Source organism: Pseudophryne corroboree, chromosome 4, assembly GCF_028390025.1.
Source record: "Pseudophryne corroboree isolate aPseCor3 chromosome 4, aPseCor3.hap2, whole genome shotgun sequence".
In the NCBI taxonomy this organism is placed as follows: domain Eukaryota; kingdom Metazoa; phylum Chordata; class Amphibia; order Anura; family Myobatrachidae; genus Pseudophryne; species Pseudophryne corroboree.
Genome location: NC_086447.1, coordinates 716014704 through 716042168, shown reverse-complemented (window position 1 = coordinate 716042168; position 27465 = coordinate 716014704). Strand labels below are relative to the sequence as shown.

The 27465-nt window shown below is 45.0% G+C and overlaps 1 protein-coding gene across 1 annotated transcript in view; it reads left to right on the top strand.

Annotated features, from left to right (window-relative positions):
- Window positions 1–27465, top strand: part of HNRNPLL (heterogeneous nuclear ribonucleoprotein L like) — a 120365-nt gene that overhangs the window by 78182 nt on the left and 14718 nt on the right. The window contains exon 7 of the mRNA XM_063918000.1: window positions 20847–20918. Within this exon, the coding sequence (XP_063774070.1) occupies window positions 20847–20918 (72 nt within the window). The remainder of the gene's footprint in view (window positions 1–20846; window positions 20919–27465) is intronic.

Below are 27465 nucleotides of genomic sequence, written 5' to 3'. Positions count from 1 at the left end.
AGGTGGTTAATCAAGTTTTAGTCACTCTGACCACCTAGTGGATATACGTCAGGAACCCTGGGAAAACCCGGGTAAGAAGTTTGTGCCTCAAAAGAAGATGCTGGCTCGCTATCCCCTCCCGCCAGAGCTGTCTAAAAATTGGGAAACGCCTCCTCCAGTAGACTCGCATGTGGCTAGGATGGTGGTTTCCTCAGCTCTACCTGTCACTACCGTCACGTCTCTAAAAGAGCCTACGGATAAACGTGTGGAGGGTTGTCTGAAAGCGATTTACACCCTCACGGGTGCTGCACAAAGGCCCACTATTGCAGCAACATGGGCTGCAGAGGCTATTGAAGCATGGGCCTTGGAGTTAGAAGCTGAAATCTCTTCTGACCATGCTAGACAATCCTTGTCATATATTGTCACAGCTTCTCGCTATATTAAAGAGGCGGCTTCTGATGCAGATATCCTAGCAGCCAAGGCCTCTACTACATCAGTCCTGGCTCGCCGGATATTGTGGCTGAGATCCTGGTCTGTGGATCTGGACTCTAGAAAAACCCTGGAGGTACTCCCTTTCAAGGGAGATATTCTGTTTGGGGAGGACTTAAATAAGATAGCGGCTGACTTGGCTACTGCCAAAACTGCCTGTCTGCCAAGTACCGCTCCTTTTGTGTCGAAGGCTAAAGGTACATCCTTTCGCCCCTTTCGTCCTTCAGGTAAAGCAAAAGGTCAGGCGTACAACAAGCAGGCCCGCACTTCCAAACCTGGTAAGCCAAAGCCCAAAAGAGCCTGGGCGTCCCGCCAGCCAGCTTCCAAGACCGACAAGCCTGCCGCATGACGGGGCGGACCTTCCCCTAGGGGATCCCAGGGTGGGGGGGCCGGCTTCTAGGGTATACCCAGGAATGGTTGAAGACCACTTCAGATGCCTGGGTACGGGAAATCGTCACTCGAGGTTACGCCACAGCCTTTAAAAACCGACCCCCTCATTGATTTTGCCGGACAGCCGTCCCGTTGGACCAGACAAAGGCAAACACTCTACATTCGGTGGTACAGACCCTCCTGGATACAGGAGTCGTAGTACAGGTGCCTCTTGCGCAGAGAGGCCGGGGGTACTATTCTCCGCTGTTTCTAGTCCTGAAACCGAATGGGTCCTCCCGGCCCATTCTCAACCTTAAGGCATTGAACAGGTTTGTGAAGCTTTCCAAGTTCCGTATGGAAACCCTTCGCTCTATAGTTCTGGCCTTACATGGTCTCCCTGGATATACAGGATGCTTACCTGCATATTCCTATAGCAGCGTCACATCAGCAATGCCTGAGGTTTGCGATTGGCAACCTCTATTATCAGTTTCGGGCGTTACCTTTTGGTTTAACTACGGCTCCGCGAGTCTTCACCAAGGTCATGGCGGTGATGACGGTGGTACTCCGCCATCAAGGGGTCAGAATACTGCCGTATCTGGAGGACTTGTTAATCCTGGCAAATTCCCCAGAACTTCTCCTATGTCATCTGGATATGATGGTCCGGTTTCTACAAGCCCACAGGTGGCTCATCAACCTCGAAGAAATCCACCCTGGTCCCTGCTCAGAGCATGGTGCACCTGGGAGCGCTATTGGACACTCACAACCAGAGGTTGTTCTTGTCTCAGGAGAAAGTCCTGAAGCGTCAGGACAGGATTCGTTGCTTCCTTTCTCGTCCGCAAGTGTCGATACATTCGGCAATGCAGGTGCTGGGCCTCATGGTCTCAGCATTCAACATGGTGGAGTATGCTCAATTCCATTCTCGCCCCCTCCAGAGGCTAATTCTAGCCAAGTGGGATGGCCTGCCTCACCGGATAAAGGTCTTACATGATCTCATTGACTCCGGAGGTCCGTCTGTCACTGCACTGGTGGCTCCAGGACCAACGATTGTGCAGGGGCCGTCCCTTCCGGATATCCGACTGGGTCCTGTTGACGACAGATGCCAGTCTCAGAGGTTGGGGAGCAGTGCTGGAGCAACACTCCCTTCAGGGTCGGTGGACCAAGGAGGAGTCCCTCCTCTCAATCGACATTCTGGAGTTGCGGGCGGTCTTCAATGCATTGAACCTGGCCCAGCATTTAATTCAGAACCGTCCTGTTCAAGTACAGTCGGACAACGCCACCACAGTGGCTTACATAAATCATCAAGGCGGCACTCGAAGCCGTTTGGCAATGAAGGAAGTCTCTCGGATTCTACATTGGGCAGAACGCCATCTACCGGCCATATCGGCAATATTCATTCCGGGAGTCCTGAATTGGGAAGCGGACTTTCTCAGTCGTCAGGACGTACATGCCGGCGAGTGGGGCCTCCATCCAGAAGTGTTTCAACTCCTAGTGGAAAAGTGGGGCCTTCCAGACGTAGATCTGATGGCGTCTCGACACTATCACAAGGTTTCGGTCTTCGGAGCAAGAACAAGGGATCCTCAAGCAGCTTTCGTGGATGCGCTGGCGGTACCGTGGAGGTTTCGGCTGCCGTATGTGTTCTCTCCGGTGTCACTCCTGCCCAGGGTAATTCGGAAGTTCAAGCAAGAAAAAGGAATTCTGCTTCTCATAGCTCCAGCGTGGCCCAGACGGCACTGGTTCTCAGACCTGCAAGGCCTATCGTCAGAGCGTCCAATTCTACTTCCACAACGCCCAGACAACCTCGTTCAGGGCCCCTGTGTCTACCAGGACCTAGCCCGGCTGTCTTTGATGGCGTGGCTCTTGAAGCTTCCGTCTTAAGGGCTAAAGGGTTTTCTGAAGAGGTCATTCAAACTATGTTGCAGGCCCGGAAACCGGCTTCGGCTCGTATTTACTATAGGGTCTGGCATTCTTACTTTGTTTGGTGCGCATCTAACGATTATGACGCTTCCAAGTTTAGTATAGCCAAGTTGTTGGCTTTTCTTCAGCAGGGCCTGGACTTAGGCCTGCGGGTGGCCTCCCTCAAGGTTCAAATATCCGCCTTGTCGGTGTGGTTTCAGAGAAAAATTGCGACCTTACTTGATGTGCATACCTTTACTCAGGGCGTGTTGCGTATCCAACCTCCCTATGTCCCGCCTGGGGCTCCTTGGGACTTGTCAGTAGTTTTGGAGGCGTTACAAGAGTCTCCGTTTGAACCTCTTGGTTCAGCTGATCTTAAGTGGCTTTCCCTTAATGTGGTGTTTCTGCTGGCTATTGCTTCAGCTAGAAGAGTGTCGGATTTGGGTGCCTTGTCCTGTAGTTCCCCATATCTGATATTTCACCATGACCGGGCGGTTCTTAGGACTCGTCTCGGATATTTACCTGAGGTGGTTTCTTTGTTCCACCTTAACCAGGAGATTGCGGTTCCGGCACTTGTTTCTCCAGATCTGTCTCCCAAAGAGCGGTCTTTGGATGTGGTACGGGCTTCTATTAGGAAATCTGATTCTCTCTTTGTGCTGTTTGGATTTCACAAATGGGGCTGGCCTGCTCACAAGCAAACTTTGGCCAGATGGATTAGAATGGTGATTGCACATGCTTATGCAAGGGCTGGTCTGTCAGCTCCTGCTCACATTACGGCCCATTCTACTCGGTCTGTTGGACCTTCTTGGGCGGCCCGCCGTGGTGCGACCCTTGAACAATTGTGCAAGGTTGCTACGTGGTCCTCTGTGAACACGTTCATAAGGTTCTATGCCTTCGATACTGCCGCTTCCCAGGATGCTTCCTTTGGACGCCGGGTTCTTGTGCCCGCTACAGTGCGTCCCCTCCCATAAGGAACTGCTTTAGGACATCCCCTATGTCTATTCCTTGTGGAGCCCAGTGTACCCCGCAGCAGGAAACGAGTTTTATGGTAAGAACTTGCCTTTGTTAAAACTCTTTCTGCGAGGTACACTGGGCTCCACAAGGCGCCCACCCTGACGCACTTAGCTACTTTGGGTTGGTATGGCATTAGCTGCTGACACTTCTACTGTCGTGAGAGTGTGGTGTATGTGGCTACTAACCGTTGTCGTCTCTTTTCCTGCTACTGCATTGGGCTGGTTAACTAAAAACTGAGCTCCTGTGCAGGGAGGCGGGGTTATAGAGGAGGCGGCGCTATGCATTCTGGGAACAGTCAAAGCTTGAAACAGGGAAGGGGGAATGTTCCTGCACAACCTGTCAAAAAATGATGATAAATATTGTAAACCAACAATCTGGAGAATAATTAGGGAAAAAAATTTCCTAGAGATAAATCATCCTGCTGGTGGTGCACCCAGAGGTAAAAAACTAAATCTTAGAAAAAAAATTTTTGTTCCTTGAAAGAAATCAAGAGAACAAGAAGAAAACCTCTTTGTGGGGGCACTCTTAACAAAATAGTTTAATTTATTTAAAACATAACCTTTATTGGATCAAAAATAAAAAATGTCATTTGTAGCCTTTCTCAAACAAAAAAAGAGAGATTTTTGACCTCTAAATATGGGTCACCCTCGGGTGAAAATATAGTGTGATGTAAAGTTATATCAAAATGGTATTTATCTAAACAATTTAATTATAAGATAAAATAAATTAAACAAGGTCAGAATGTAATGATCCGACCGCGACGGCAAATTAATATTCCTAACTAGACGATCTACCTGTAGTTAGTAGTTACTGTGTCACTTCTATTGAGAGAGATCAAAAGCAGTTTTCTCTATGTACTCCTAAATTATTGTTAATAAATATAGAAAGGCACACATCAAATTAATTTGTAGCTGATCACTGTCCCTGCTCAGAACAGAATATACCAGAGCAGGTCTTATAGATCAGAACTTTATTGTATTGAAATTCTGGTACATAAACAGTTGGTCATAAACTTTCTTTTAAGAGTGAGTATTTACCTGAGTAGCGCAAAAAAATCCTATACTCCATAGATCAGAACTTTATTGTATTGAAATTCTGGTAGTGAGTATTTGCCTGAGTAGGGCAAAAAAATCCTATATTCCTCAATAATAAGAAGTAATTTGTTTATGGCCACAATAACAGGTACAGATAGCAGAGAGTTTTATCTGCATTTATATGAGCACAGTTTAAAGATTGGGTACTCAACTGTGCTTGCAACAATCACTGGAGAAAATAACACAATGTAAAATGTCAATAGAAGAAAAAACTAAAGTGACAACTTCTTATGTAAGCTCAGATCTCCATTCTACTAGCAACAGTTTTGTTATTTTTTAAGCAATATGTAACATCAGCAAAAAGATTGAATTATCAAACTTTCTATGAATGGAATTATTGCTAGAGAAAGAATTAAATCAGGTTAGCTGTGTAAAATTTTTAGAACTGTAGCTACAATAGACATAGAGGAGAAGAATAATTTAATTACCAAAAAGGGGGATATTAATGTAAATTGAAAAAATCCCCATCTACGGGTAGATGAGAAGCCCGTCCCATATGTCCAGTCAACTTCTGCTGCCTTCCCATGTGTGTGCAAGTACACAGTGAATGGGAGGTGAGAGAGTTAACCAGACGGTAACGGACTGAAGAAAGAAAGAGTGTTTCTTGCTGTCATCCGCTATAGCGCCCGCAGCCCTTTTGATATTTAATCAGTGCAGGGCTAGGAGGTACCGCCAAGCGGATGATGAGAGCGCACTGAAAATACCTAGCGGGGAGAGAGAGTCCCCGAATGCAGCGGTAGCAGCTGATGTCTCCGTTAGTGCCGTGGTCCGGGCCCCTGTCACGTGTCTCGGGATTCCGGAAATGGCGTCATGTGACGCCTGACTGAACGTACGTTTCATCCTGAAAACGGGCTTGTTCACCATCTGTCATGAAGGTGTTCTCCTTCATGGGTATTTAAATATCAAAGAACCAATCGCAATAGCCATAGGGAATGAGTGACACTTAAAGTAGCCAATGGAAAGATAATTGCTAACGATAATCCACTGAGACTGAATAGTTTGGCAAACAGGAGAAATCACTTAGCCACATTAACTGACTATGTGCAAGCTAATGGGAAGCTTATGTCAAATAAATTAATTCAGTAAATCATAATAACGGGCTTACATAAAGCTAATAAGTGAGAGATACAGTAAAAAGCTTTTTATTATTGATAATAGAAAACAGTAAAAATTAGTAAAAAAATTATAATATAAAGGTATATATATATATATATATTCAGAAAAAATTGAAATTTTTTTTTCATTTTTTCATTTTTTTCTGAATATATATATATATACCTTTATATTATAATTTTTTTACTAATTTTTACTGTTTTCTATTAATAATAAAAAGCTTTTTACTGTATCCCTCACTTATTAGCTTTATGTAAGCCCGTTATTATGATTTACTGAATTAATTTATTTGACATAAGCTTCCCATTAGCTTGCACATAGTCAGTTAATGTGGCTAAGTGATTTCTCCTGTTTGCCAAACTATTCAGTCTCAGTGGATTATCGTTAGCAATTATCTTTCCATTGGCTACTTTAAGTGTCACTCATTCCCTATGGCTATTGCGATTGGTTCTTTGATATTTAAATACCCATGAAGGAGAACACCTTCATGACAGATGGTGAACAAGCCCGTTTTCAGGGTGAAACGTACGTTCAGTCAGAGCGTCACATGACGCCATTTCCGGAATCCCGAGACACGTGACAGGGGCCCGGACCACGGCACTAACGGAGACATCAGCTGCTACCGCTGCATTCGGGGACTCTCTCTCCCCGCTAGGTATTTTCAGTGCGCTCTCATCATCCGCTTGGCGGTACCTCCTAGCCCTGCACTGATTAAATATCAACAGGGCTGCGGGCGCTATAGCGGATGACAGCAAGAAACACTCTTTCTTTCTTCAGTCCGTTACCGTCTGGTTAACTCTCTCACCTCCCATTCACTGTGTACTTGCACACACATGGGAAGGCAGCAGAAGTTGACTGGACATATGGGACGGGCTTCTATTCTACCCGTAGATGGGGATTTTTTCAATTTACATTAATATCCCCCTTTTTGGTAATTAAATTATTCTTCTCCTCTATGTCTATTGTAGCTACAGTTCTAAAAATTTTACACAGCTAACCTGATTTAATTCTTTCTCTAGCAATAATTCCATTCATAGAAAGTTTGATAATTCAATCTTTTTGCTGATGTTACATATTGCTTAAAAAATAACAAAACTGTTGCTAGTAGAATGGAGATCTGAGCTTACATAAGAAGTTGTCACTTTAGTTTTTTCTTCTATTGACATTTTACATTGTGTTATTTTCTTCAGTGATTGTTGCAAGCACAGTTGAGTACCCAATCTTTAAACTGTGCTCATATAAATGCAGATAAAACTCTCTGCTATCTGTACCTGTTATTGTGGCCATAAACAAATTACTTCTTATTATTGAGGAATATAGGATTTTTTTGCCCTACTCAGGCAAATACTCACTACCAGAATTTCAATACAATAAAGTTCTGATCTATGGAGTATAGGATTTTTTTGCGCTACTCAGGTAAATACTCACTCTTAAAAGAAAGTTTATGACCAACTGTTTATGTACCAGAATTTCAATACAATAAAGTTCTGATCTATAAGACCTGCTCTGGTATATTCTGTTCTGAGCAGGGACAGTGATCAGCTACAAATTAATTTGATGTGTGCCTTTCTATATTTATTAACAATAATTTAGGAGTACATAGAGAAAACTGCTTTTGATCTCTCTCAATAGAAGTGACACAGTAACTACTAACTACAGGTAGATCGTCTAGTTAGGAATATTAATTTGCCGTCGCGGTCGGATCATTACATTCTGACCTTGTTTAATTTATTTTATCTTATAATTAAATTGTTTAGATAAATACCATTTTGATATAACTTTACATCACACTATATTTTCACCTGAGGGTGACCCATATTTAGAGGTCAAAAATCTCTCTTTTTTTGTTTGAGAAAGGCTACAAATGACATTTTTTATTTTTGATCCAATAAAGGTTATGTTTTAAATAAATTAAACTATTTTGTTAAGAGTGCCCCCACAAAGAGGTTTTCTTCTTGTTCTCTTGATTTCTTTCAAGGAACAAAAACATTTTTTCTAACAGTCAAAGCTTATCAGCCTGTTGGTGCCTCGGATCAAGATCCTACTCTACACCCCTATGTCTATTCCTTGTGGAGCCCAGTGTACCTCGCAGAAAGAGTTTTAACAAAGATAAGTTCTTACCATAAAACTCGTTTTTTTTTTCAAATACTTAGGTTTTCCTTAGACATTATACCTTTATACAATACGTGCAGAATAGATTGCTTTCTAATAAATTCCCCCCCCCCCCACCCTAAGGCTGGGTACACGTTTGGCCGACGGCTCAGGTGTCCAACTGACCAATCTAACGATTGGTAAGGTTTATGCGCAATCGATCTTGTGCATACACACTTATCAATTATCTGCCCAATGGACCCGATTCAGATGTGAATGGAGGTACTATTGCTGCTGCTTACATAGAGGCTGCAGCGATAGCATGGATATGATAATGCAGCAGGAGGTGTCATGCCTCCTGCTTGCATTAGTGATCCGGATGCAGCATCAAATCAACTGCGACATCATCGACCAGCTGCGTGCTCCATGAGGCCATGCAAGATGGCCGCCGCAGGTCCTTACAAGAGGCCAGGAAATCTGTCATCTTACGTAGATCTTGACTTCGTTCATTCCCTCACGACAGTGGAGGCATGCCTCAGTGTTTGAGAAATGGAGGCCACCCCCAAACGGCATCAAACTGTCAATCACTGACAGTCTGATGGCATATTGCAGACGATGCTGCAGACCTGCTCTGCATATGTGCAGTATGGGTTCAGTGCATGTGCAATGTACTGAAAATCGGTACTTTGCCCTATGTGTAGCAACTCCATCCACGTCTGAATAAGGCCCAATGTGTCAGGCCAGCAAAACCATTTGAATATGCTCGCCCACTTGTGACGTCCTATTAAATGGATTCTGCAGCCGATGCTGTAGTGCATCGTTCAAACATATCTGTGATGCACACAATGGTTCAGCCGATATATTGTTCGTCGGCTGTACACACGATATATTGGTAAGTGTGTACACAGCCTTAGTCCTATTTTTTAGACTGGTTATAAAAGTTGATAGATGGCGCTTACCTGTAGAATAGTGTATAAGCACCAGAGGAGGGAGGGAATGAAAGTACTAACTAGATATGATATGGATGCTCACAGCCATCTAGTCAGGAGCTGTCTGTGTGTCTTGACCCTCCTCCAGCACTCACAAGGTGTAATATGAAAAATGGTTCATTTTAATATACACTATGAAAACTGAAGCTATAGGTTTGGAATGACCATATAATATTAGCGACACCTCAAAACAATTTCCATTTAGAACCATCAAAACAGTAACTAAGATATGCAGGGGATTGTCACTTTGCACAGTAGCATAACCACCATCTCAACTTACTGCACCAAACTAGAAATTTAAAGTTATTTAGCAGTTGTGCCGTAGTACTCACCAGCATAAATAAGTAACATAGTAACATAGTATCTGAGGTTGAAAAAAGACAATTGTCCATCGAGTTCAACCTATTTGTGGTGTCCTATGCATGATGATTTGACTAAAATTTCTGACTGATGCTGCTGTCAGCCATTGCATTTTATCCCTATTTATAGTAACTATAATGCATGACTATGCACCATACCCCTGGATATCCTTATCCAATAGGAATTTATCTAACCCATTCTTAAAGGTGTTGACAGATTCCGCCATTACAACTCCCTCGGGCAGGGAATTCCAAACACGTATTGTCCTTACCGTGAAAAAGCCTTTACGCCGTATTGTGCGGAATCTCCTTTCCTCTAACCTGAGCGAGTGTCCACGAGTCCTCTGTGTTGATCTAACCAAAAACAGGTCCCGCGCAAGCTCTGTGTATTGTCCCCTTATATATTTGTAGATGTTGATCATATCCCCTCTTAGTCTCCGCTTTTCCAATGTAAACATGCCTAGTCTTTCAAGCCTTTCCTTGTATTCCATCGTCTCCATGCCCTTAATTAGTTTGGTCGCCCTCCTCTGTACCTTTTCAAGCTCCAGGATATCCTTTTTGTAGTACGGTGCCCAGAACTGTACACAGTATTCAAGGTGTGGCCTCACTAGTGATTTATATAACGGGAGTATAATACTCTCGTCCCTAGCATCAATACCCCGTTTTATGCATGCTAATATCTTATTAGCCTTCTTTGCTGCAGTCCTACTTTGGGTACTACTGCTTAGCTTGCTATCTATGAGGACACCTAAGTCCTTTTCCAGTACAGAATCCCCTAATTTTACCCCATTTAGTAGGTAGGTGTAATTTTTGTTCTTGTTACCACAGTGCATTACCTTACACTTGTCTGTGTTGAAGCGCATTCTCCATTTGGCTGCCCATGCTTCTAATTTAACTAAGTCGTTCTGAAGAGACTCGGCATCCTCCTCTGTATTTATAGCCTTACACAATTTGGTATCATCTGCAAAAATTGACACCATGCTCTCTAGACCTTCTGTTAGGTCGTTAATGAAAATATTGAACAATAGCGGTCCTAATACTGAGCCTTGCGGCACACCACTTAGCACTTCAGTCCAAGTTGAAAAAGATCCATTAACCACAACGCGCTGCTTCCTATTATCTAACCAGTTTTTGACCCAAGTGCATATTGTGCTTCCTAGCCCTGATTCTTGTAGCTTGTAGATAAGTCTCATGTGTGGTACAGTATCGAACGCTTTGGCAAAGTCTAAAAAGATTACATCCACGTCTTTACCCTGATCTAGGTTTGCGCTTACTGTTTCATAAAAGCCAAGTAAGTTGGTTTGACAGGATCTGTCCTTCATAAACCCATGTTGATTCCTTTTAATGACCTTATTGGTTTCAAGGAACTTCTGAATACTATCTTTTAGAATACCTTCCAATACTTTCCCCACTATAGATGTAAGACTAACTGGTCTATAATTACCTGGTTCAGCTTTACTTCCCTTTTTGAATATAGGCACTACTTCCGCTATACGCCAGTCTTTGGGAACCATACCTGATATAACTGAATCCTCAAAGATCAAAGATAGCGGTTTTGCCAGTTCAGAGTGAAGCTCCATTAGAACCCTTGGATGAATACCATCGGGCCCTGGTGATTTATTAATCTTTAAATGTTTTAATCGGTCACAGACTACTTCCTCGCTTAAATAAGTACCTATCAGTGTGATATTGTCATTATTGAGATTGTGTGTCAGTCCCTGAATTGGGTCCTCTCTAGTGAATACTGTTGAAAAAAACTCATTTAGTGTGTCCGCTATGTCATTATCATTTTTGCTTAAGACTCCCAACTTGTCTTTCAAAGGGCCTATACTCTCCTTTTTTAATCTCTTGCTATTAATGTATTTAAAGAATTTTTTGGGATTCGCTTTGCTTTCCTTTGCTACTAGTTTTTCAGTTTCTACTTTAGCCGCTCTTATTTCCTTTTTGCAATTTTTGTTACATTCCTTATAGTGCTTAAATGACTCTGCTTCCCCGTCAGATTTGTATTTTTTAAATGCTCGCCTTTTCTTGCCCATAAATTCCTTAATCTTTTTGTTAAGCCACATCGGTTTATGATTTTTATTCCCTTTTTTGCTACTCATAGGAATATATTTGAGTGTATTTTTAGCTAGCAGGAATTTTAGTACCTCCCATTTCTCCGTAGTATTTTTTCCTAAAAACAAACCTTCCCATTCAATATCCCTGAAAAATACCCTCATCTTTTCAAAATTTGCTTTGCTAAAGTTTAAAGTCCTAGTTGAGCCAGTATAGGGCTGTTTGTAGAAACTGATATTGAATGTGACCATATTGTGGTCGCTGTTTCCTATGGGTTCCCCTACTATAATACCCGATACCAAATCCTGATTGTTTGTTAATACCAGGTCTAAGATTGCATTGTACCTAGTTGGTTCCTCAATTAGTTGGACTAGGTAGTTATCATTTAGTGTGTTTAAAAACATACTGCCCCTAGCAGTATCACATGAATCGTTTTTCCAGTTTATCTCTGGATAGTTAAAATCTCCCATCACTACTATGTCTCCTACTCCTGCTGCTTTTTCAATTTGCTTTAGTAACAATTCATCATCAGATGCGTTGCTACCAGGCGGCCTATAGCATACACCCAATACTAACTTTTTTGTTCCTTTTTCCCCGCATGCAATTTCTACCCATAATGTCTCAACAGTGTCTACAGTCCCCTCCTGAATATCTTCCCATATATTAGGTTTTAAAAACGGCTTTACGTACAGACACACCCCTCCACCCTTTTTATTTAGTCTGTCTCTCCTAAACAGTGTATAGCCCTCTAGATTGACTGTCCAATCATGAGATTCATCCCACCAAGTTTCAGTAATGCCTATAATATCATACTGTTTGCTTGCTGCAAGTATTTCTAGTTCACCCTTTTTACCAGTAATGCTTCTGGCGTTTACATACATACAACTAAGATAAGTATTTTCCCTTGCGTTAGGGACATCTTTCACCTTATGTGGCAAGGATGACCTGTAATCGTCATTGGTTAGTGCTTTGGTAAAATCCCTTTTAGTACCCATGTTAGTAACCTTACTGCCTGCTCTTACCCTCCCCCCAACTTCTCCCCCATTTCGTTTACTACCGCCATGTAATGTGGTAATGTGGTCTGTTCACTGTGTAAAAATAATCTGAAGGTAATTTACTAATCGATATCTTGTTATGAATTTTGTATAAACGACATTTAAGTGCTTAAAAAAGCCATATATTTAGTTTATAGCTACTAAAATAGCTTGGATGTATAAACCACGTAGCGGTGAATATTTAAGAAGTATCCCAAAACACATAACGTAGATTAAAAATACACAGACCTATTAAGGTGCATTTCCCTACATGCAGTCTGTTCTTCATTTTTTTTATTTTATACTTTTGTCTGTATAATACCAGGCTACAGTTAGGAGGGACACCTATAATGTTATGGTAGATGATATATCCTGTGTCAAATCAGTAAGCAATAAAACATTGTAATGTGAAAGGAGAACCCGCTATCCTGGGCGCGATGCTGGTGAGCGATGTACACTATGTAGACAAAAGTGATTGGGTTAGTCTGGTCATGTGTTAATGCAGGAGCAGGGGGGCATGGCCCCTACAGTGCAGGGTTAAAACTTACAAGAGAATGGGGTTTCAAAAAGGAGACCTTTTTTTCTTTTCTTTTTGCAGTTGGGCACCCGGAAAACATAATTGCAGACTAAACATAAAGAAAATATGTGGTTAACTGGGATGTATGGATTATATGTCCGCCAGGGAATTTGTAGTGATTGGGCACACTTACTGCCTCATAACGGGCAGAAGACACCTATGTTGGTGTAGGACACCTGTGCCGGTCTAGTTAGCGGTGCTGCTGGTAGTGTCACGACCCCATTGTAAGATTATGGATGGTGAAGGCTCCTCCCAAGCTCACCATCTCGGAGGCATAGGTTCAAACTCGGACAGTCACCCCACTAGTGAGGTAGGAGTGACTGGGATTTGACTTCACTATCAGTAGGATTGGAGAACCCAGTCCATTGAATCGGGTGGGCACATCGGTGGCCACCTGTGGGTGGGGTGGGTAGGAGTACCTACTCCAATTACCAAATAGTATGTTTGCAATTGCTTTTCCTGGGCTACCAACTTTATGAAAGTAATAAATAACATTTCTATTTCGTCCTAGAGGATGTTGGGGACACCAAAAGAACCATGGGGTATAGACGGGATCCGCAGGAGACATGGGCACTTTAAGATTTTCAAAGTGGCGTGACCTGGCTCCTCCCTCTATATCCCTCCCTAGACTCAGTTTAGAAAATGTGCCCTGCGAGACGGAGGCACTCGGGTGAGCTCTACTGAGTTTCTCTGAAAAGGCTTATGCCCTGGGGAGCCTTTTTACCTCTGAAAAGCTGGCTAGTGGAACTAAAAGTGCCTAGGCACAGTCCAAAACCCCCGCCAGGATAAATAAATGTATATTTAAGCGGGACGAAGCGCGCCATTATGGGGGCGGAGCTTCTTCCTCACTGCTCACTCTGCGCCATTTCCTCCTCCACACAAGCAGCGCTGGTCCTTCCTCACAAGCAGCAAGTACCAGGGGTATAAGAAAACGAGGGGGGGGGGGGGCAAAATTAATAGATAAATATAGCGCTGCTGCTCTGGGGCACTTGAGTGTGTTTTCAGACCTGCATTTTGGCGCTGGGGTGTGAGCTGGCTTTTTCTCTTTGTGTTCCCTGACAGGCTTTGATTTGGGTGCTGTTTTCAGTGGACGACATGTCTGAGGCAGATTATTCCTCTCGGGGATAATTTGTTGGGGACACCAAATGTTTTGGGGGTGGCCCTGTCGGCACCGCCGACTGCTGACTGGTTATCTACTTTGAATGCTTTAAATGCGAATGTCACTCTTTTAAATCAAAAGTTTGATCAGTCTGAATCTCAAATCCAGGTGTGGAAGAGATCAATGGAGGACGCTTTATTGCAGGCCCAGGGCCCTCCGGGGTCGCTCAAACGTGGTGTTGACCAATTAGTTGACACAGATACCGACACAGACTCTGAGGCTGATGTCGACTATGCTGATTCCAGATTAGATCCTAAATTAGCTAAGAGTATCCAGTATATGATTGTAGCTGTTAAAGACATATTACATATTGATGAGGACCCTATTACACCTGAAACGAGGGTACTTATTTACAAGGAAAAGAGACGCTCAGTTGCTTTTCCTCCATGTTTTGAACTAAATGACCTCTTTGATGGCATTTGGAACAACCCTGATAAAAAATTTCTAATTCCTAACCGGATCAAGGTGGCGTACCCCTTTCCCGCGGCTGATAGGGAAAAGTGGGAAACACCACCCACAGTTGACAAGGCCCTAGCGCGCTTGTCTAAACAGGTAGCCCTCCCTGCGGCTCAGTCGACGACCCTTAAGGAGCCGGCTGATCATAAGCAGGAGGCTACTTTGAAAGCTATTTTTACAACCACGGGGACGCAGCTTAGGCCTCTTATTGCGTCAGCTTGGGTAAGTAGCGCTATTGAAAAATGGGCTGAAAGTTTGTCTTCTGATTTGGATAATCTTGATAGGGATAGCATCCTAGTGACGCTTGGTTATATCAGGGACGCGGCTGCGTACTTGAAAGAGGCTGCAAGAGATGCTGGCCTCCTGTCTGCTAAGGCTAATGCTATGTCAGTTGCGGCTAGGCAAGCGCTATGGACTCACCAGTGGAATGCTGACGCTGATTCCAAGAAAAATATGAAGTCCCTTCCATTTAAGGGAGGTGAACTTTTTGGGGATGGCCTTACTGATTTGGTATCGGCAGGCCACCGTGGGTAAGTCAACCTATTTACCTTATGTTCCTGCGCAACAAAAGAAACCACACTATCAAATGCAGTCCTTTCGGCCCAACAAGTATAAAAGAGGCCGAGGTAATTTCTTCCTTGCTACCAGAGGTAGAGGAAGGGGCAAGAGAACACCCGCCTCCTCGGGTTCCCAGGAGCAGAAGTCCTCCCCGGCTTCTGCCAAATCCACCGCATGACGCCGGGTCTCCCCTACAGGAGACCGCACTGGTGGGGGCACGTCTAAAGCTCTTCAGTCAGGTCTGGGTTCGTTCGGACCTAGACCCTTGGGTGTTGCAAATTGTGACCCAAGGGTACAAACTGGAGTTTCAAGACGTTCCCCCTCGCCGTTTTTTCAAATCGACCTTACCAGCTTCGCTTCCAGACAGAATTCTAGTCTGTGGAGCAATACAAAAATTGTGTCAAAATCAGGTTGTGGTCCCGGTTCCCCTGGCGCAGCAAGGGGAGGGCTTTTATTCAAGCCTGTTTGTGGTACCAAAGCCGGATGGCTCGGTAAGACCAATCCTCAACCTGAAATCTCTAAATTTTTTCCTGTAGAAATTCAAATTCAAGATGGAGTCTCTCAGAGCGGTGATCTCCGGTCTGGTGGAGGGGGAATTCATGGTATCATTGGACATAAAGGATGCATACCTTCATGTCCCCATCTATCCCCCTCATCAAAGGTACCTCAGGTTTGCAATCCAGGATACTCATTACCAGTTTCAGATGTTGCCGTTTGGCCTGTCCACGGCTCCGAGGATTTTCACAAAAGTCATGGTAGAGATGATGGTTCTCCTCCGCAAGCGAGGAGTTACAATTATCCCATACTTGGACGATCTCCTGATAAAGGCGAGATCCAGACAAGTTGGTACAGGACATTGCACTGTCCCTATCGATTCTGCAACAGCGTGGCTGGCTCTTAAACTTGCCAAAATCACAGTTAATCCCAACAACCCGGTTGGCGTTTTTAGGTATGATTCTGGACACAGTCCAGCAGAGAGTGTTCCTCCCTATGGAAAAAGCTCTGGAAATTCAGAGTTTGGTAAAACTCATTCTGAAACCAACAACAGTCTCCATTCATCAATGCATTCGGTTGCTGGGGAAGATAGTAGTGGCATACAAAGCCCTCCAGTTTGGGAGGTTCCATGCCAGAGTGTTTCAGTGGGACCTGTTGGACAAGTGGTCCGGATCCCACCTTCATATGCACCGGAGAATAATTCTATCTCCCAACACCAGAATCTCACTCCTGTGGTGGCTCCACAGCTCTCACCTCTTAGAGGGACGCAGGTTCGGGATCCAGGACTGGATCCTAGTGACCACGGATGCAAGTCTCCGAGGTTGGGGAGCAGTCACACAAGGGGTGACCTTCCAAGGAAGATGGTCAGGTCCAGAGACTCATCTTCACATAAACGTTCTGGAGCTAAGGGCCATTTACAAGGGCCTTCTGCAAGCGGAGCATCTTCTTCGAAACCGGCCTGTCCTGATCCAGTCGGACAATGTGACAGCAGTAGCATACATAAACCGCTAAGGCGGTACAAAGAGCAGGACAGCCATGGCAGAAGCCACAAAGACACATACAAGCGCTCTGTCAGCAATATTCCTTCCGGGGGTGGACAACTAGGAAGCAGACTTCCTCAGCAGACACGATCTACATCCAGGAGAGTGAAGCCTCCATCAAGTGACAAGTCTTTGGGGGGTTCCCCACATAGACATGATGGCGTCTCGCCTCAACAGAAAACTTCTGAGGTATTGTTCCAGGTCCAGGGACCCTCAGGCGGCGGCAGTGGATGCACTGACGTCACCTTGGGTGTTTCCGTCGGTGTACATTTTCCCTCCGCTTCCTCTCATCCCAAAGGTTCTGAGAATTCTAAGAAAAACAAAGATTCCAGCGCTCCTTGTAGTTCCAGACTGGCCAAGGAGAATTTGGTACCCGGATCTTCAAGCGTTACTGGTCGAAGATCCCTGGCCTCTTCCTCTTCGCGAGGATCTGCTACGACAGGGGCCGTTCGTCTATCAGGACTTACAGCGGCTACGTTTGACGGCATGACTGTTGAACGCCAGATTTTAGGCCGAAAGGGTATTCCCAGTGAAGTCATCCCTACCCTTATTCTTGCTAGGAAGGGTGTGACGTCAAAGCACTATCACCGTATTTGGAGGAAATATGTTTCCTGGTGCGAGTCCAAGAAAGCTCCTGTGGAGAAGTTTGACCTTGGACGGTTTCTCCATTTTCTACAAAATGGAGTGGATGCGGGCCTTAAATTAGGCTCCGTTAAGGTGCAGATTTCTGCCTTGTCAATTTTCTTTCAGAAACAATTGGCCTCACTTCCAGAGGTGCAGACCTTTGTAAAAGGGGTCCTGCACATCCAACCTCCCTTTGTGCCCCCTGTGGCACCTTGGGACCTTAATGTGGTATTGACATTCCTTCAATCACATTGGTTTGAACCTTTACGTAAAGTGGAATTGAAATTCCTCACTTGGAAGGTTGTCATTTTGTTGGCATTGGCATCCGCAAGGCGGGTGTCTGAGTTAACGGCCTTATCTCACAAGAGCCCTTATTTGATCTTCCATGAAGATAGAGCAGAGTTGAGAACTCGGCAACAATTTCTGTCGAAGGTGGTTTCCTCTTTTCATATTAACCAACCTATTGTGGTGCCAGTGGCTACTGGCGCTTTGGCTGAGGAAAAGTCTCTAGATGTGGTCAGAGCTTTGAAAATTTATGTCGCCAGAACGGCTCCAGTTAGGAAAACTGAGTCTCTGTTTGTCCTGTATGCTCCCAATAAGATTGGGTGTCCTGCTTCCAAGCAGACCATTGCCCGCTGGATGTGTCAAACGATTCAGCAGGCTCATTCCACGGCAGGTTTGCCGTTGCCGAAATCGGTGAAGGCCCATTCCACTAGGAAGGTGGGCTCGTTCTGGGCGGCTGCCCGGGGTGTCTCGGCATTGCAACTTTGCCGAGCTGCTACTTGGTCGGGGTCAAACACGTTTGCTAAATTTGACAAGTTTGATACCTTGGCCGATGAGGACCTTAAGTTTGGTCAATCGGTGCTGCAGAGTCATCCGCACTCTCCCGCCCGCTATAGAACTTTGGTATAAACCCCATGGTTCTTTTGGTGTCCCCAACATCCTCTAGGACGAAATAGAAAATAGGATTTTAATACCTACCGGTAAATCCTTTTCTATGAGTCCGTAGAGGATGTTGGGCGCCCGTCCCAGTGCGTACTGTTTCTGCAGTTTAGTTCTGGTTACACACAGGTTGTGTTATGGTTTCTTCAGCTTGTTGCTGAATTTTGTTCATGTCCGTTGGCATGTGTTCAGTTGAATGCCATGTTATTCGGCATGTTTATGGCGTGAGCTGGTATAATGCTCACCTTGTTTGTTAATTCCTTTCCTCGAAATGTCCGTCTCTCCGGGCACAGTTTCAAACTGAGTCTGGGGAGGGATATAGAGGGAGGAGCCAGGTCACGCCCCTTTGAAAGTCTTAAAGTGCCCATGTCTCCTGCGGATCCCGTCTATACCCCATGGTTCTTTTGGTGTCCCCAACATCCTCTACGGACTCATAGAAAAGGATTTTACCGGTAGGTATTAAAATCCTATTTTGAACCTTCTTCTTGCCAGCTATGGTGTATGGTGTTTTTTTTCAATTGGGTTCAGAGGGTTACGGATCAATAGAACTACAGTCATTCGGTCGACAGTGAACAGGTCAACATGGTCATAGGCCAACCTATGAAAGGTCGACACTGAAGAAAGGTTGAGACAGGAAAAGGTCGACACCATTTATGCATGTTTCTGGTGTCCTTTTCACCAGCTGAGTACGTGGACCCCCAGTTAGTGCATCGCGTCCCCTGGCATGCTTCGGGCAGGTTACTATTCCCAATCGTAGTCTACGTGGATGGTAAAGTTTAAAAAAGTTTTTTTTTTTTTAACCTTATCTTGACCATATGTGTGTGACATGTCGACCATTTGAACCTGTCTGCCTTTTGTACTTGTTTACCTTGTCGGGATTTTGACCATCTCGACCTAGTGACTGTTTAAATAGATACTATAGATCTATTGACCGTATACCGGTCCAGAGTTAGTTATATGCAATGCAATAAAAGGTGCAATTAGGACGAAGGCACAAGTGAAGCCTTCATAATAGGCTTAAACATATTCTTCTGCCAGTTCACTTACTTTTGTCACTTTTACAAGTACATATACAGATGTGTCCCCATACATCTTTGCCTGCGATGCAAATGCGCCACCGGCAAAGATTCCTGGCATAGAGTGGCATTCGCTGGTGCGTGCGTATGCACGCCCCGCAAACGCTGGCTAACGAGCGCCACTGCCTGCCACAGGGAGGGGGACTAAATGGCAGTGTGTAGGCACGGGTAGCGGGCTGTTATGCTTCCGCTACCCGTAGTTATTAGTGTCTTTGCTCAGTGGTAATTGCAGGTGCATACACACGCACCCGTGATTAGTAGCACATCAAAGTGTTGATGGCGGTGTGCATTTTTTAACAAGGATGTGTCTGTACCAATATAATTGTTGTATTACTCATTACTGAGAGCAAACTGTGACAGGTTGTATTCATTTAAAGAATACCCTTTACAACAGACTGTTCAGCATGTGTTACCTATTTATTCTACTTGCTCTATTTTTTTATTGTATATGTTTGTAAGTGTGTGTATATATATATATATATATATATATATATATATATATATATATATATATATATATAAACTATTATGTATCTTCTAGCTAATTTTGAGTGTGTTGTTTATATTTGTACTTGCATGAAATCTATTCAACAATTATATTTAAACATTGTGTTAACTGAATTGTTGAAACCATGTAATACAGGTTGTTTTTGGATTTTGCTGAAACCTCTTGAAGGGAGACCTCTTTGAAAATGTCTTGCTGGTGCAGCTTGTAGTAGAATTCAGGTACTGTTTAAAACACGTGATTTGTTATCTGGTCATGTTTTATGCCCAGTGTTTGTTAAATGTCATTATATTGTACTATGGAATCCTTACTTTTCTTACACCTTTCACTGTTTGGTGAATTTCAATATGTTTTTATACTGCACTTTCAAATGTACTATGTTCTGTGATTGCCAATCTGTTACCTATGACATGCCATGAGGATATAAAGTCTTTGGTAGTCGTTCACAGATCTTCTGTGGCTATCAAGCTGACCGTTACAGCTTTATTATCTGTTCATCATTAGAATATATTCCCCCACTGGTAGATCTGAATGTTCTCTTATTATAGTATAACTGTTCTATCTCAAATGTCTTAATACCTGTGGCTGGATGTAAAACGCCCGAGTTCAGCGGCCGGCTGAACTGGGACGTTTTTTTAAAGGGGCAATCACTTATAAGTGATTGCCTCTTTAAAAAAGCATGAGAGTTTGACCAGCGTCGAACTCGGGCGTTACTACATCAGGGCTTAGTATGTGCTTGGTTATTTGACCATAGTGACTTTTAGAACTGATGTTAAATAGATAATCTTATTATTATTTAATGTTTTTATGTGATTACTGTTGTTGGGGGGGGGGGGGGGGGGGATAATGAAATGTAAGAATAACGCATGGGTAAGTTTCTGCTTTGCTTCATTTCAAATAGTTTCTATATGAATTTTTGTTTCTTTATCATTCAGAGCATGGCAAGGGGCGTCAAAGGCAAGCCATTCTTGGAGATCACCCATCATCCTACCGTTATGATGGATATGGTAACTTCATTTTGCACAATTTGGGAGATTTTTTTATTTTTTTTTATTTTATTTTTTATATTCTGATTTCTGTTGAAACACTAGAACAGTGGTTCCCAAACATTGCACAATATAGTATCTATGGCACCCCTAGGCCAAAAATTTGTTACTGTGAAATTCAGATTTATTTTTTTTTATTGAATTAAGATTATATTTCATCCTTTCAGTTATGTGGTCAGGGACAGGATTCACTTCAATTTGCCCACATAGTTTATGATTGGAATCCACAGTCACTGGTTTTGTCTATTACATTGACCATAAATAATTTGAATTGGTCCTGGACCACCAACCCAGGGCACCCCTGTAAGTTCCCCAAGGCAGCCAGTTTGGGAACCACTGTACTAGAACTAATCCTTTAATGCTGCATGGATGTGCAGTAAAAGGTGCATTGTTTCTCTGATTAAATGTATGATTAGTGGCCTTGCTGTAGATTTGTTTTTCTTCAGATAAAAATGTTTAAGTTCTTTGTAATGGATCAAATACCTCTCACCAATAAAAGTCATATTAAACCTATTTTCTTTTACGTCCTAGAGGATCCTGGGGACTCCGTAAGGACCATGGGGTATAGACGGGCTCCGCAGGGGACATGGGCACTATAAAGAACTTTAGAATGGGTGTGCACTGGCTCCTCCCTCTGTGCCCCTCCTCCAGACCTCAGTTAGATCGTGTGCCCAGAGGAGATTGGGTGCACTACAGGGGAGCTCTCGAGTTTCTCTGGGAAAATAATTTTGTTAGGTTTTTTATTTTCAGGGAGCACTGCTGGCAACAGGCTCCCTGCATCGTGGGACTGAGGAGAGAGAAGCAGACCTACTTAAGTGATAGGCTCTGCTTCTTAGGCTACTGGACACCATTGGCTCCAGAGGGAGTCGGAACGCAGGTCTCCCCCCGCCGTTCGTCCCAGAGCCGCGCCGCCGTCGTCCTCACAGAGCCGGAAGATTGAAGCCGGGTGAGTATAAGAAGAAAAGAAGACTTCTAAGGCGGCAGAAGACTTCAGATCTTCCCTGAGGTAAGCGCGCAGCGGTAACGCTGCGCGCCATTGCGCCCACACATTACACACACTACCAGGCACTGATGGGTGCAGGGCGCAGGGGGGGCGCCCTGGGCAGCAATATAAACCTTTAAGTCTGGCAATATGGATATAGGCTGCGAAGGCAGTAAGTGTATAAATCCCCCACCAGTTTTATAAAATTGAGCGGGACCGAATCCCGCCGCTGGAGGGGGCGGAGCTTGGTCCCTCAGCACTAACCAGCGCCATTTTCTCCACAGAGCACTGCAGAGAAGCTTGCTCCCCGGACTCTCCCCTGCTGAACACTGTGACACAGGGCTGAAAAAGGGGGGGGGGGGGGGGGCACTTGTAAGGCGCAGTGAGTGTATTACACGATTTATTATATATAAAAGCGCTATTATCTGGGAATTCTGTTTCCAGTGTCAGTTGGCGCTGGGTGTGTGCTGGCTTACTCTCTCTCTGTCTCTTCTAAGGTCCTTGGTGGGGAACTGTCTCCTTACAGCTATATCCCTGTGTGTGTGGGGGTGTCGGTACGCGTGTGTCGGCATGTCTGAAGCGGAAGGCTCATCTAAGGAGGAGGTGGAGCAGATGATTGTGGTGTCTCCGTCTGCAACGCCGACTCATGATTGGGTGAACATGTGGAATGTTTTAAATGCAAATGTGTCTTTATTACATAAGAGAATGGACAAAGCAGAGTCCAGGGAAAAGGCAGGGAGTCAATCCACGGATTGCACTGTGTCCAGGGCCCTTCAGGGTCTCAAAAGCGTCCCTTATCCCAAATAGCAGACACTGATACCGACACGGATTCTGACTCCAGTGTCGACTACGATAATGCCAGGTTACACCCAAGGGTGGCCAAAAGTATTCATTATATGATTATTGCAATAAAAGATGTTTTGCATATCACAGTGGACCCCTCTGTCCCTGACACGAGAGTGCGCATGTATAAGGAAAAGAAACCTGAGGTAACCTTTCTCCCGTCTCATGAACTGAATGAGTTATTTGAAAAAGCTTGGGAAACTCCAGACAAAAAAACTGCAGATTCCCAAGAGGATTCTTATGGCGCATCCTTTCCTAGCACAGGACAGGGTACGCTGGGAATCCTCACCCAGGGTGGACAAGGCTTTAACGCGCCTGTCCAAGAAGGTGGCCCTACCGTCTCCAGACACGGCAGCCCTCAAGGATCCTGCTGATCGCAGACAGGAAAATACCTTAAAATCTATTTATACGCATACGGGTGCTTTACTCAGACCGGCAATAGCGTCGGCTTGGGTATGTAGCGCAGTTGCAGCCTGGACAGATACCTTGTCAGCTGACCTTGATACCCTAGACAGGGATACCATTTTATTGACCTTAGGTCACATTAAAGACGCAGTCTTATATATGAGAGACGCTCAAAGAGACGTTGGGCTGCTAGGTTCGAGAGCCAACGCCATGGCGATTTCTGCTAGGCGAGCCCTGTGGACCCGCCAATGGACGGGTGATGCCGATTCAAAGAAGCATATGGAGGTTTTACCATACAAAGGTGAAGTTTTAGTTGGGGAAGGTCTGGACCTGGTTGCCACAGCTACCGCGGGCAAATCTACTTTTTTGCCTTTTGTTCCCCCACAGCAAAAGAAAACTACACAATATCAGATGCAGTCCTTTCGGTCGCATAAGTCCAGAAGAGGTCGGGGCTCATCCTTCCTCGCCAGAGGTAAGGGTAGAGGGAAGAGAACACCTGCTTCGCCTAGTTCCCAGGAGCAGAAGTCCTCCCCGGCTTCTACTAAATCCACCACATGACGCTGGGGCTCCACTGAGGGAGTCCGCGCCGGTGGGGGCACGTCTTCGACTCTTCAGCCAGGTCTGGGTTCTGTCAGACGTGGATCTAGGGTGATGGATATTGTATCCGAAGGATACAAACTGCAATTCGAAGAGTTGCCCCCTCGCCGATTTTTCAAGTCGGCCTTGCCAGCTTCTTCCCCAGAGAGGGAAGTAATGTTAGCTGCAATTCAAAAGCTGTGTCAACAGCAAGTGATTGTCAAGGTTCCCCTTGTCCAACAGGGGAAAGGGTGCTATTCGACCCTGTTCGTGGTCCCGAAGCCGGATGGCTCGGTCAGACCAATTTTAAATCTAAAATCCCTAAACCTGTACTTGAAAAAGTTCAAATTCAAGATGGAATCGCTCCGGGCTGTGATCTCCAGTCTGGAAGGGGGGGATTTTATGGAGTCACTCGACATAAAGGATGCATACCTTCATGTCCCCATATATCCTCCTCATCAGTCGTACTTGAGATTCGCTGTACAGGACTGTCATTACCAGTTTCAGACGTTGCCGTTTGGGCTTTCCACGGCCCCGAGGATTTTCACCAAGGTGATGGCGGAGATGATGGTGCTCCTGCGCAGGCAGGGAGTCACAATTATCCCATACTTGGACGATCTCCTGATAAAAGCAAGATCGTGAGATCTATTGCAGAAGAGCGTGTCGCTCTCCCTGAGAGTGCTACAACAACACGGTTGGATTCTCAATCTGCCAAAGTCACAATTGATTCCAACGACTCGACTATCGTTCCTAGGCATGATTCTGGACACGGAACAGAAGAGGGTTTTTCTCCCGATGGAAAAAGCCCAGGACCTCCAGAACATGGTCAGAGACTTGCTAAAACCAAAAAGAGTGTCTGTTCATCAATGCACTCGAGTTCTGGGGAAAATGGTGGCAGCCTACGAGGCCATCCACTTCGGCAGGTTTCATGGAAGGACGTTTCAGTGGGACCTCCTGGACAAGTGGTCCGGGTCCCATCTACTAATACATCAAAAGATAAGCCTGTCCCCCAGGGCCAGAGTGTCTCTCCTGTGGTGGCTGCAAAGTGCTCACCTTCTAGAGGGTCGCAGGTTCGGCATTCAAGACTGGGTTCTGGTGACCACGGACGCAAGCCTCCGAGGATGGGGAGCAGTCGCACAAGGAAGACATTTTCAAGGGCTATGGTCAAGCCAGGAGGCTTGTCTACACATCAACGTACTGGAATTGAGGGCCATATACAACGGCCTATGACAAGCGGAGAATCTTCTTCGCGACCTACTGGTTCTGATTTAATCGGACAACGTCACAGCCGTGGCTCATGTAAACCGCCAAGGCGGGACAAGGAGCAGAGTGGCAATGGTGGAAGCCACCAGGATTCTTCGCTGGGCGGAAAATCACGTAAGCGCTCTGTCGGCGGTCTTCATTCCGGGAGTGGACAACTGGGAAGCAGACTTCCTCAGCAGCCACGATCTCCATCCAGGAGAGAGTGGACTTCATCAAGAAGTTTTTACAGAGATAACAAGTCTTTGGGGAATTCCTCACATAGACATGATGGCGTCACGCCTCAACAAGAAGCTTCGGAGGTATTGTGCCAGGTCAAGAGACCCTCAGGCAGTAGTGGTGGACGCCCTGGTGACACCTTGGGTGTTTCAGTCGGTCTATGTGTTCCCCCCTCTTCCTCTCATCTCAAAAATATTGAGAATCATAAGACAAAAAAGAGTGAAAACAATACTCATTGTTCCAGATTGGCCTCGAAGGGCCTGGTATTCAGATCTTCAGGAGCTGCTCACAGAAATTCCATGGCCTCTTCCTCTCAGGGAGGACCTGTTACAACAGGGGCCCTGCGTGTTCCAAGACTTACCGCGGTTACGTTTGACGGCATGGCGGTTGAACACCGAATCCTAGCTGGGAAAGGTATTCCGGAGGAGGTCATCCCTATTCTGATAAAGGCTAGGAAGGAGGTGACGGCAAAACATTATCACCGTATCTGGAGGAAGTATGTTTCTTGGTGTGAAGCCAGGAATGCTCCTACAGAAGATTTCCATCTGGGCCGTTTTCTCCACTTTCTACAGACAGGAGTGGATATGGGCCTAAAATTAGGCTCCATTAAGGTACAGATTTCGGCCCTGTCTATTTTCTTTCAGAAGGAATTGGCTTCTCTCCCAGAAGTCCAGACTTTTGTAAAGGGAGTACTGCACATCCAGCCTCCTTTTGTGCCCCCAGTGGCACCTTGGGACCTTAACGTGGTGTTACGGTTCCTGAAGACTCACTGGTTTGAACCTCTTCAAACGGTTGAATTGAAATTTCTCACTTGGAAAGTGGTCATGTTGTTGGCCTTGGCATCTGCAAGGCGGGTTTCCGAATTGGCGGCCTTGTCTCACAAGAGCCCCTATTTGACTTTCCATGTGGATAGAGCAGAGTTGAGGACTCGTCCTCAATTTTTGCCTAAGGTGGTTTCTTCATTTCATATGAACCAACCTATTGTGGTGCCTGTGGCTACGGGTGACTTGGAGGATTCCAAGTCCCTGGTTGTAGTCAGGGCCTTAAAAATCTATGTAGCCAGGACGGCTCGGGTTAGGAAAACAGAAGCACTGTTTGTCCTGTATGCAGCCAACAAAGTTGGCGCTCTTGCTTCGAAGCAGACTATTGCTTGCTGGATCTGTAACACGATTCAGCAGGCTCATTCTACGGCAGGATTGCCGTTACCAAATTCTGTAAAGGCCCATTCCACTAGGAAGGTGGCCTCTTCTTGGGCGGCTGCCCGAGGCGTCTCGGCTTTACAGCTTTGCCGAGCAGCTACCTGGTCAGGTTCAAACACTATTGCAAAGTTCTATAAGTTTGATACCCTGGCTGATGAGGACCTTGCGTTTGCTCAGTCGGTGCTGCAGAGTCGTCCGCATTCTCCCGCCCGGTCTGGAGCTTTGGTATAAACCCCATGGTCCTCACGGAGTCCCCAGCATCCTCTAGGACGTAAGAGAAAATAAGATTTTAAACCTACCGTAAATCTTTTTCTCCTAGTCCGTAGAGGATGCTGGGCGCCCGTCCCAGTGCGGACACATTTCTTCAATGTTTGTTTATAGTTGTTGCTTACATAAGGGTTATGTTACAGTTGAGATCAGTCTTTAGCTGATACTGTTTTGTTCATACTGTTAACTGGTTGCGTATAGTCCAGGTTATACGGTGTGATTGGTGTGGCTGGTATGAATCTTGCCCTTAGATTAACAAAATCCTTTCCTCGTATTGTCCATCTCCTCTGGGCACAGTTTCTCTAACTGAGGTCTGGAGGAGGGGCATAGAGGGAGGAGCCAGTGCACACCCATGCAAAAGTTCTTTATAGTGCCCATGTCTCCTGCGGAGCCCGTCTATACCCCATGGTCCTTACGGAGTCCCCAGCATCCTCTACAGACTAGGAGAAAAAGATTTACCTTTAGGTTTAAAATCTTATTTTTTATAGCACTGTAGTTTAAAATTCAGCTTTCCATCTAAGGTTTTATTTACAATATTAAGTTCCCTAGGATCATGTCCTTTACCTTGTCACTGGAGAGGCTGAGAATGTGATCTGTCTTTAAGTTTGCGAGGGGTAGAGCTCTTGGTAAGCTTCAAATGGACATTGGCGAATGATGTGCAATAAAAGTAGCCACTTATGAGACAGGTGCTACAATTATATACTTGGGTGCTGATACCTCTACATTCTCCCCATTGTCATCCCCACTTAAATCTTGC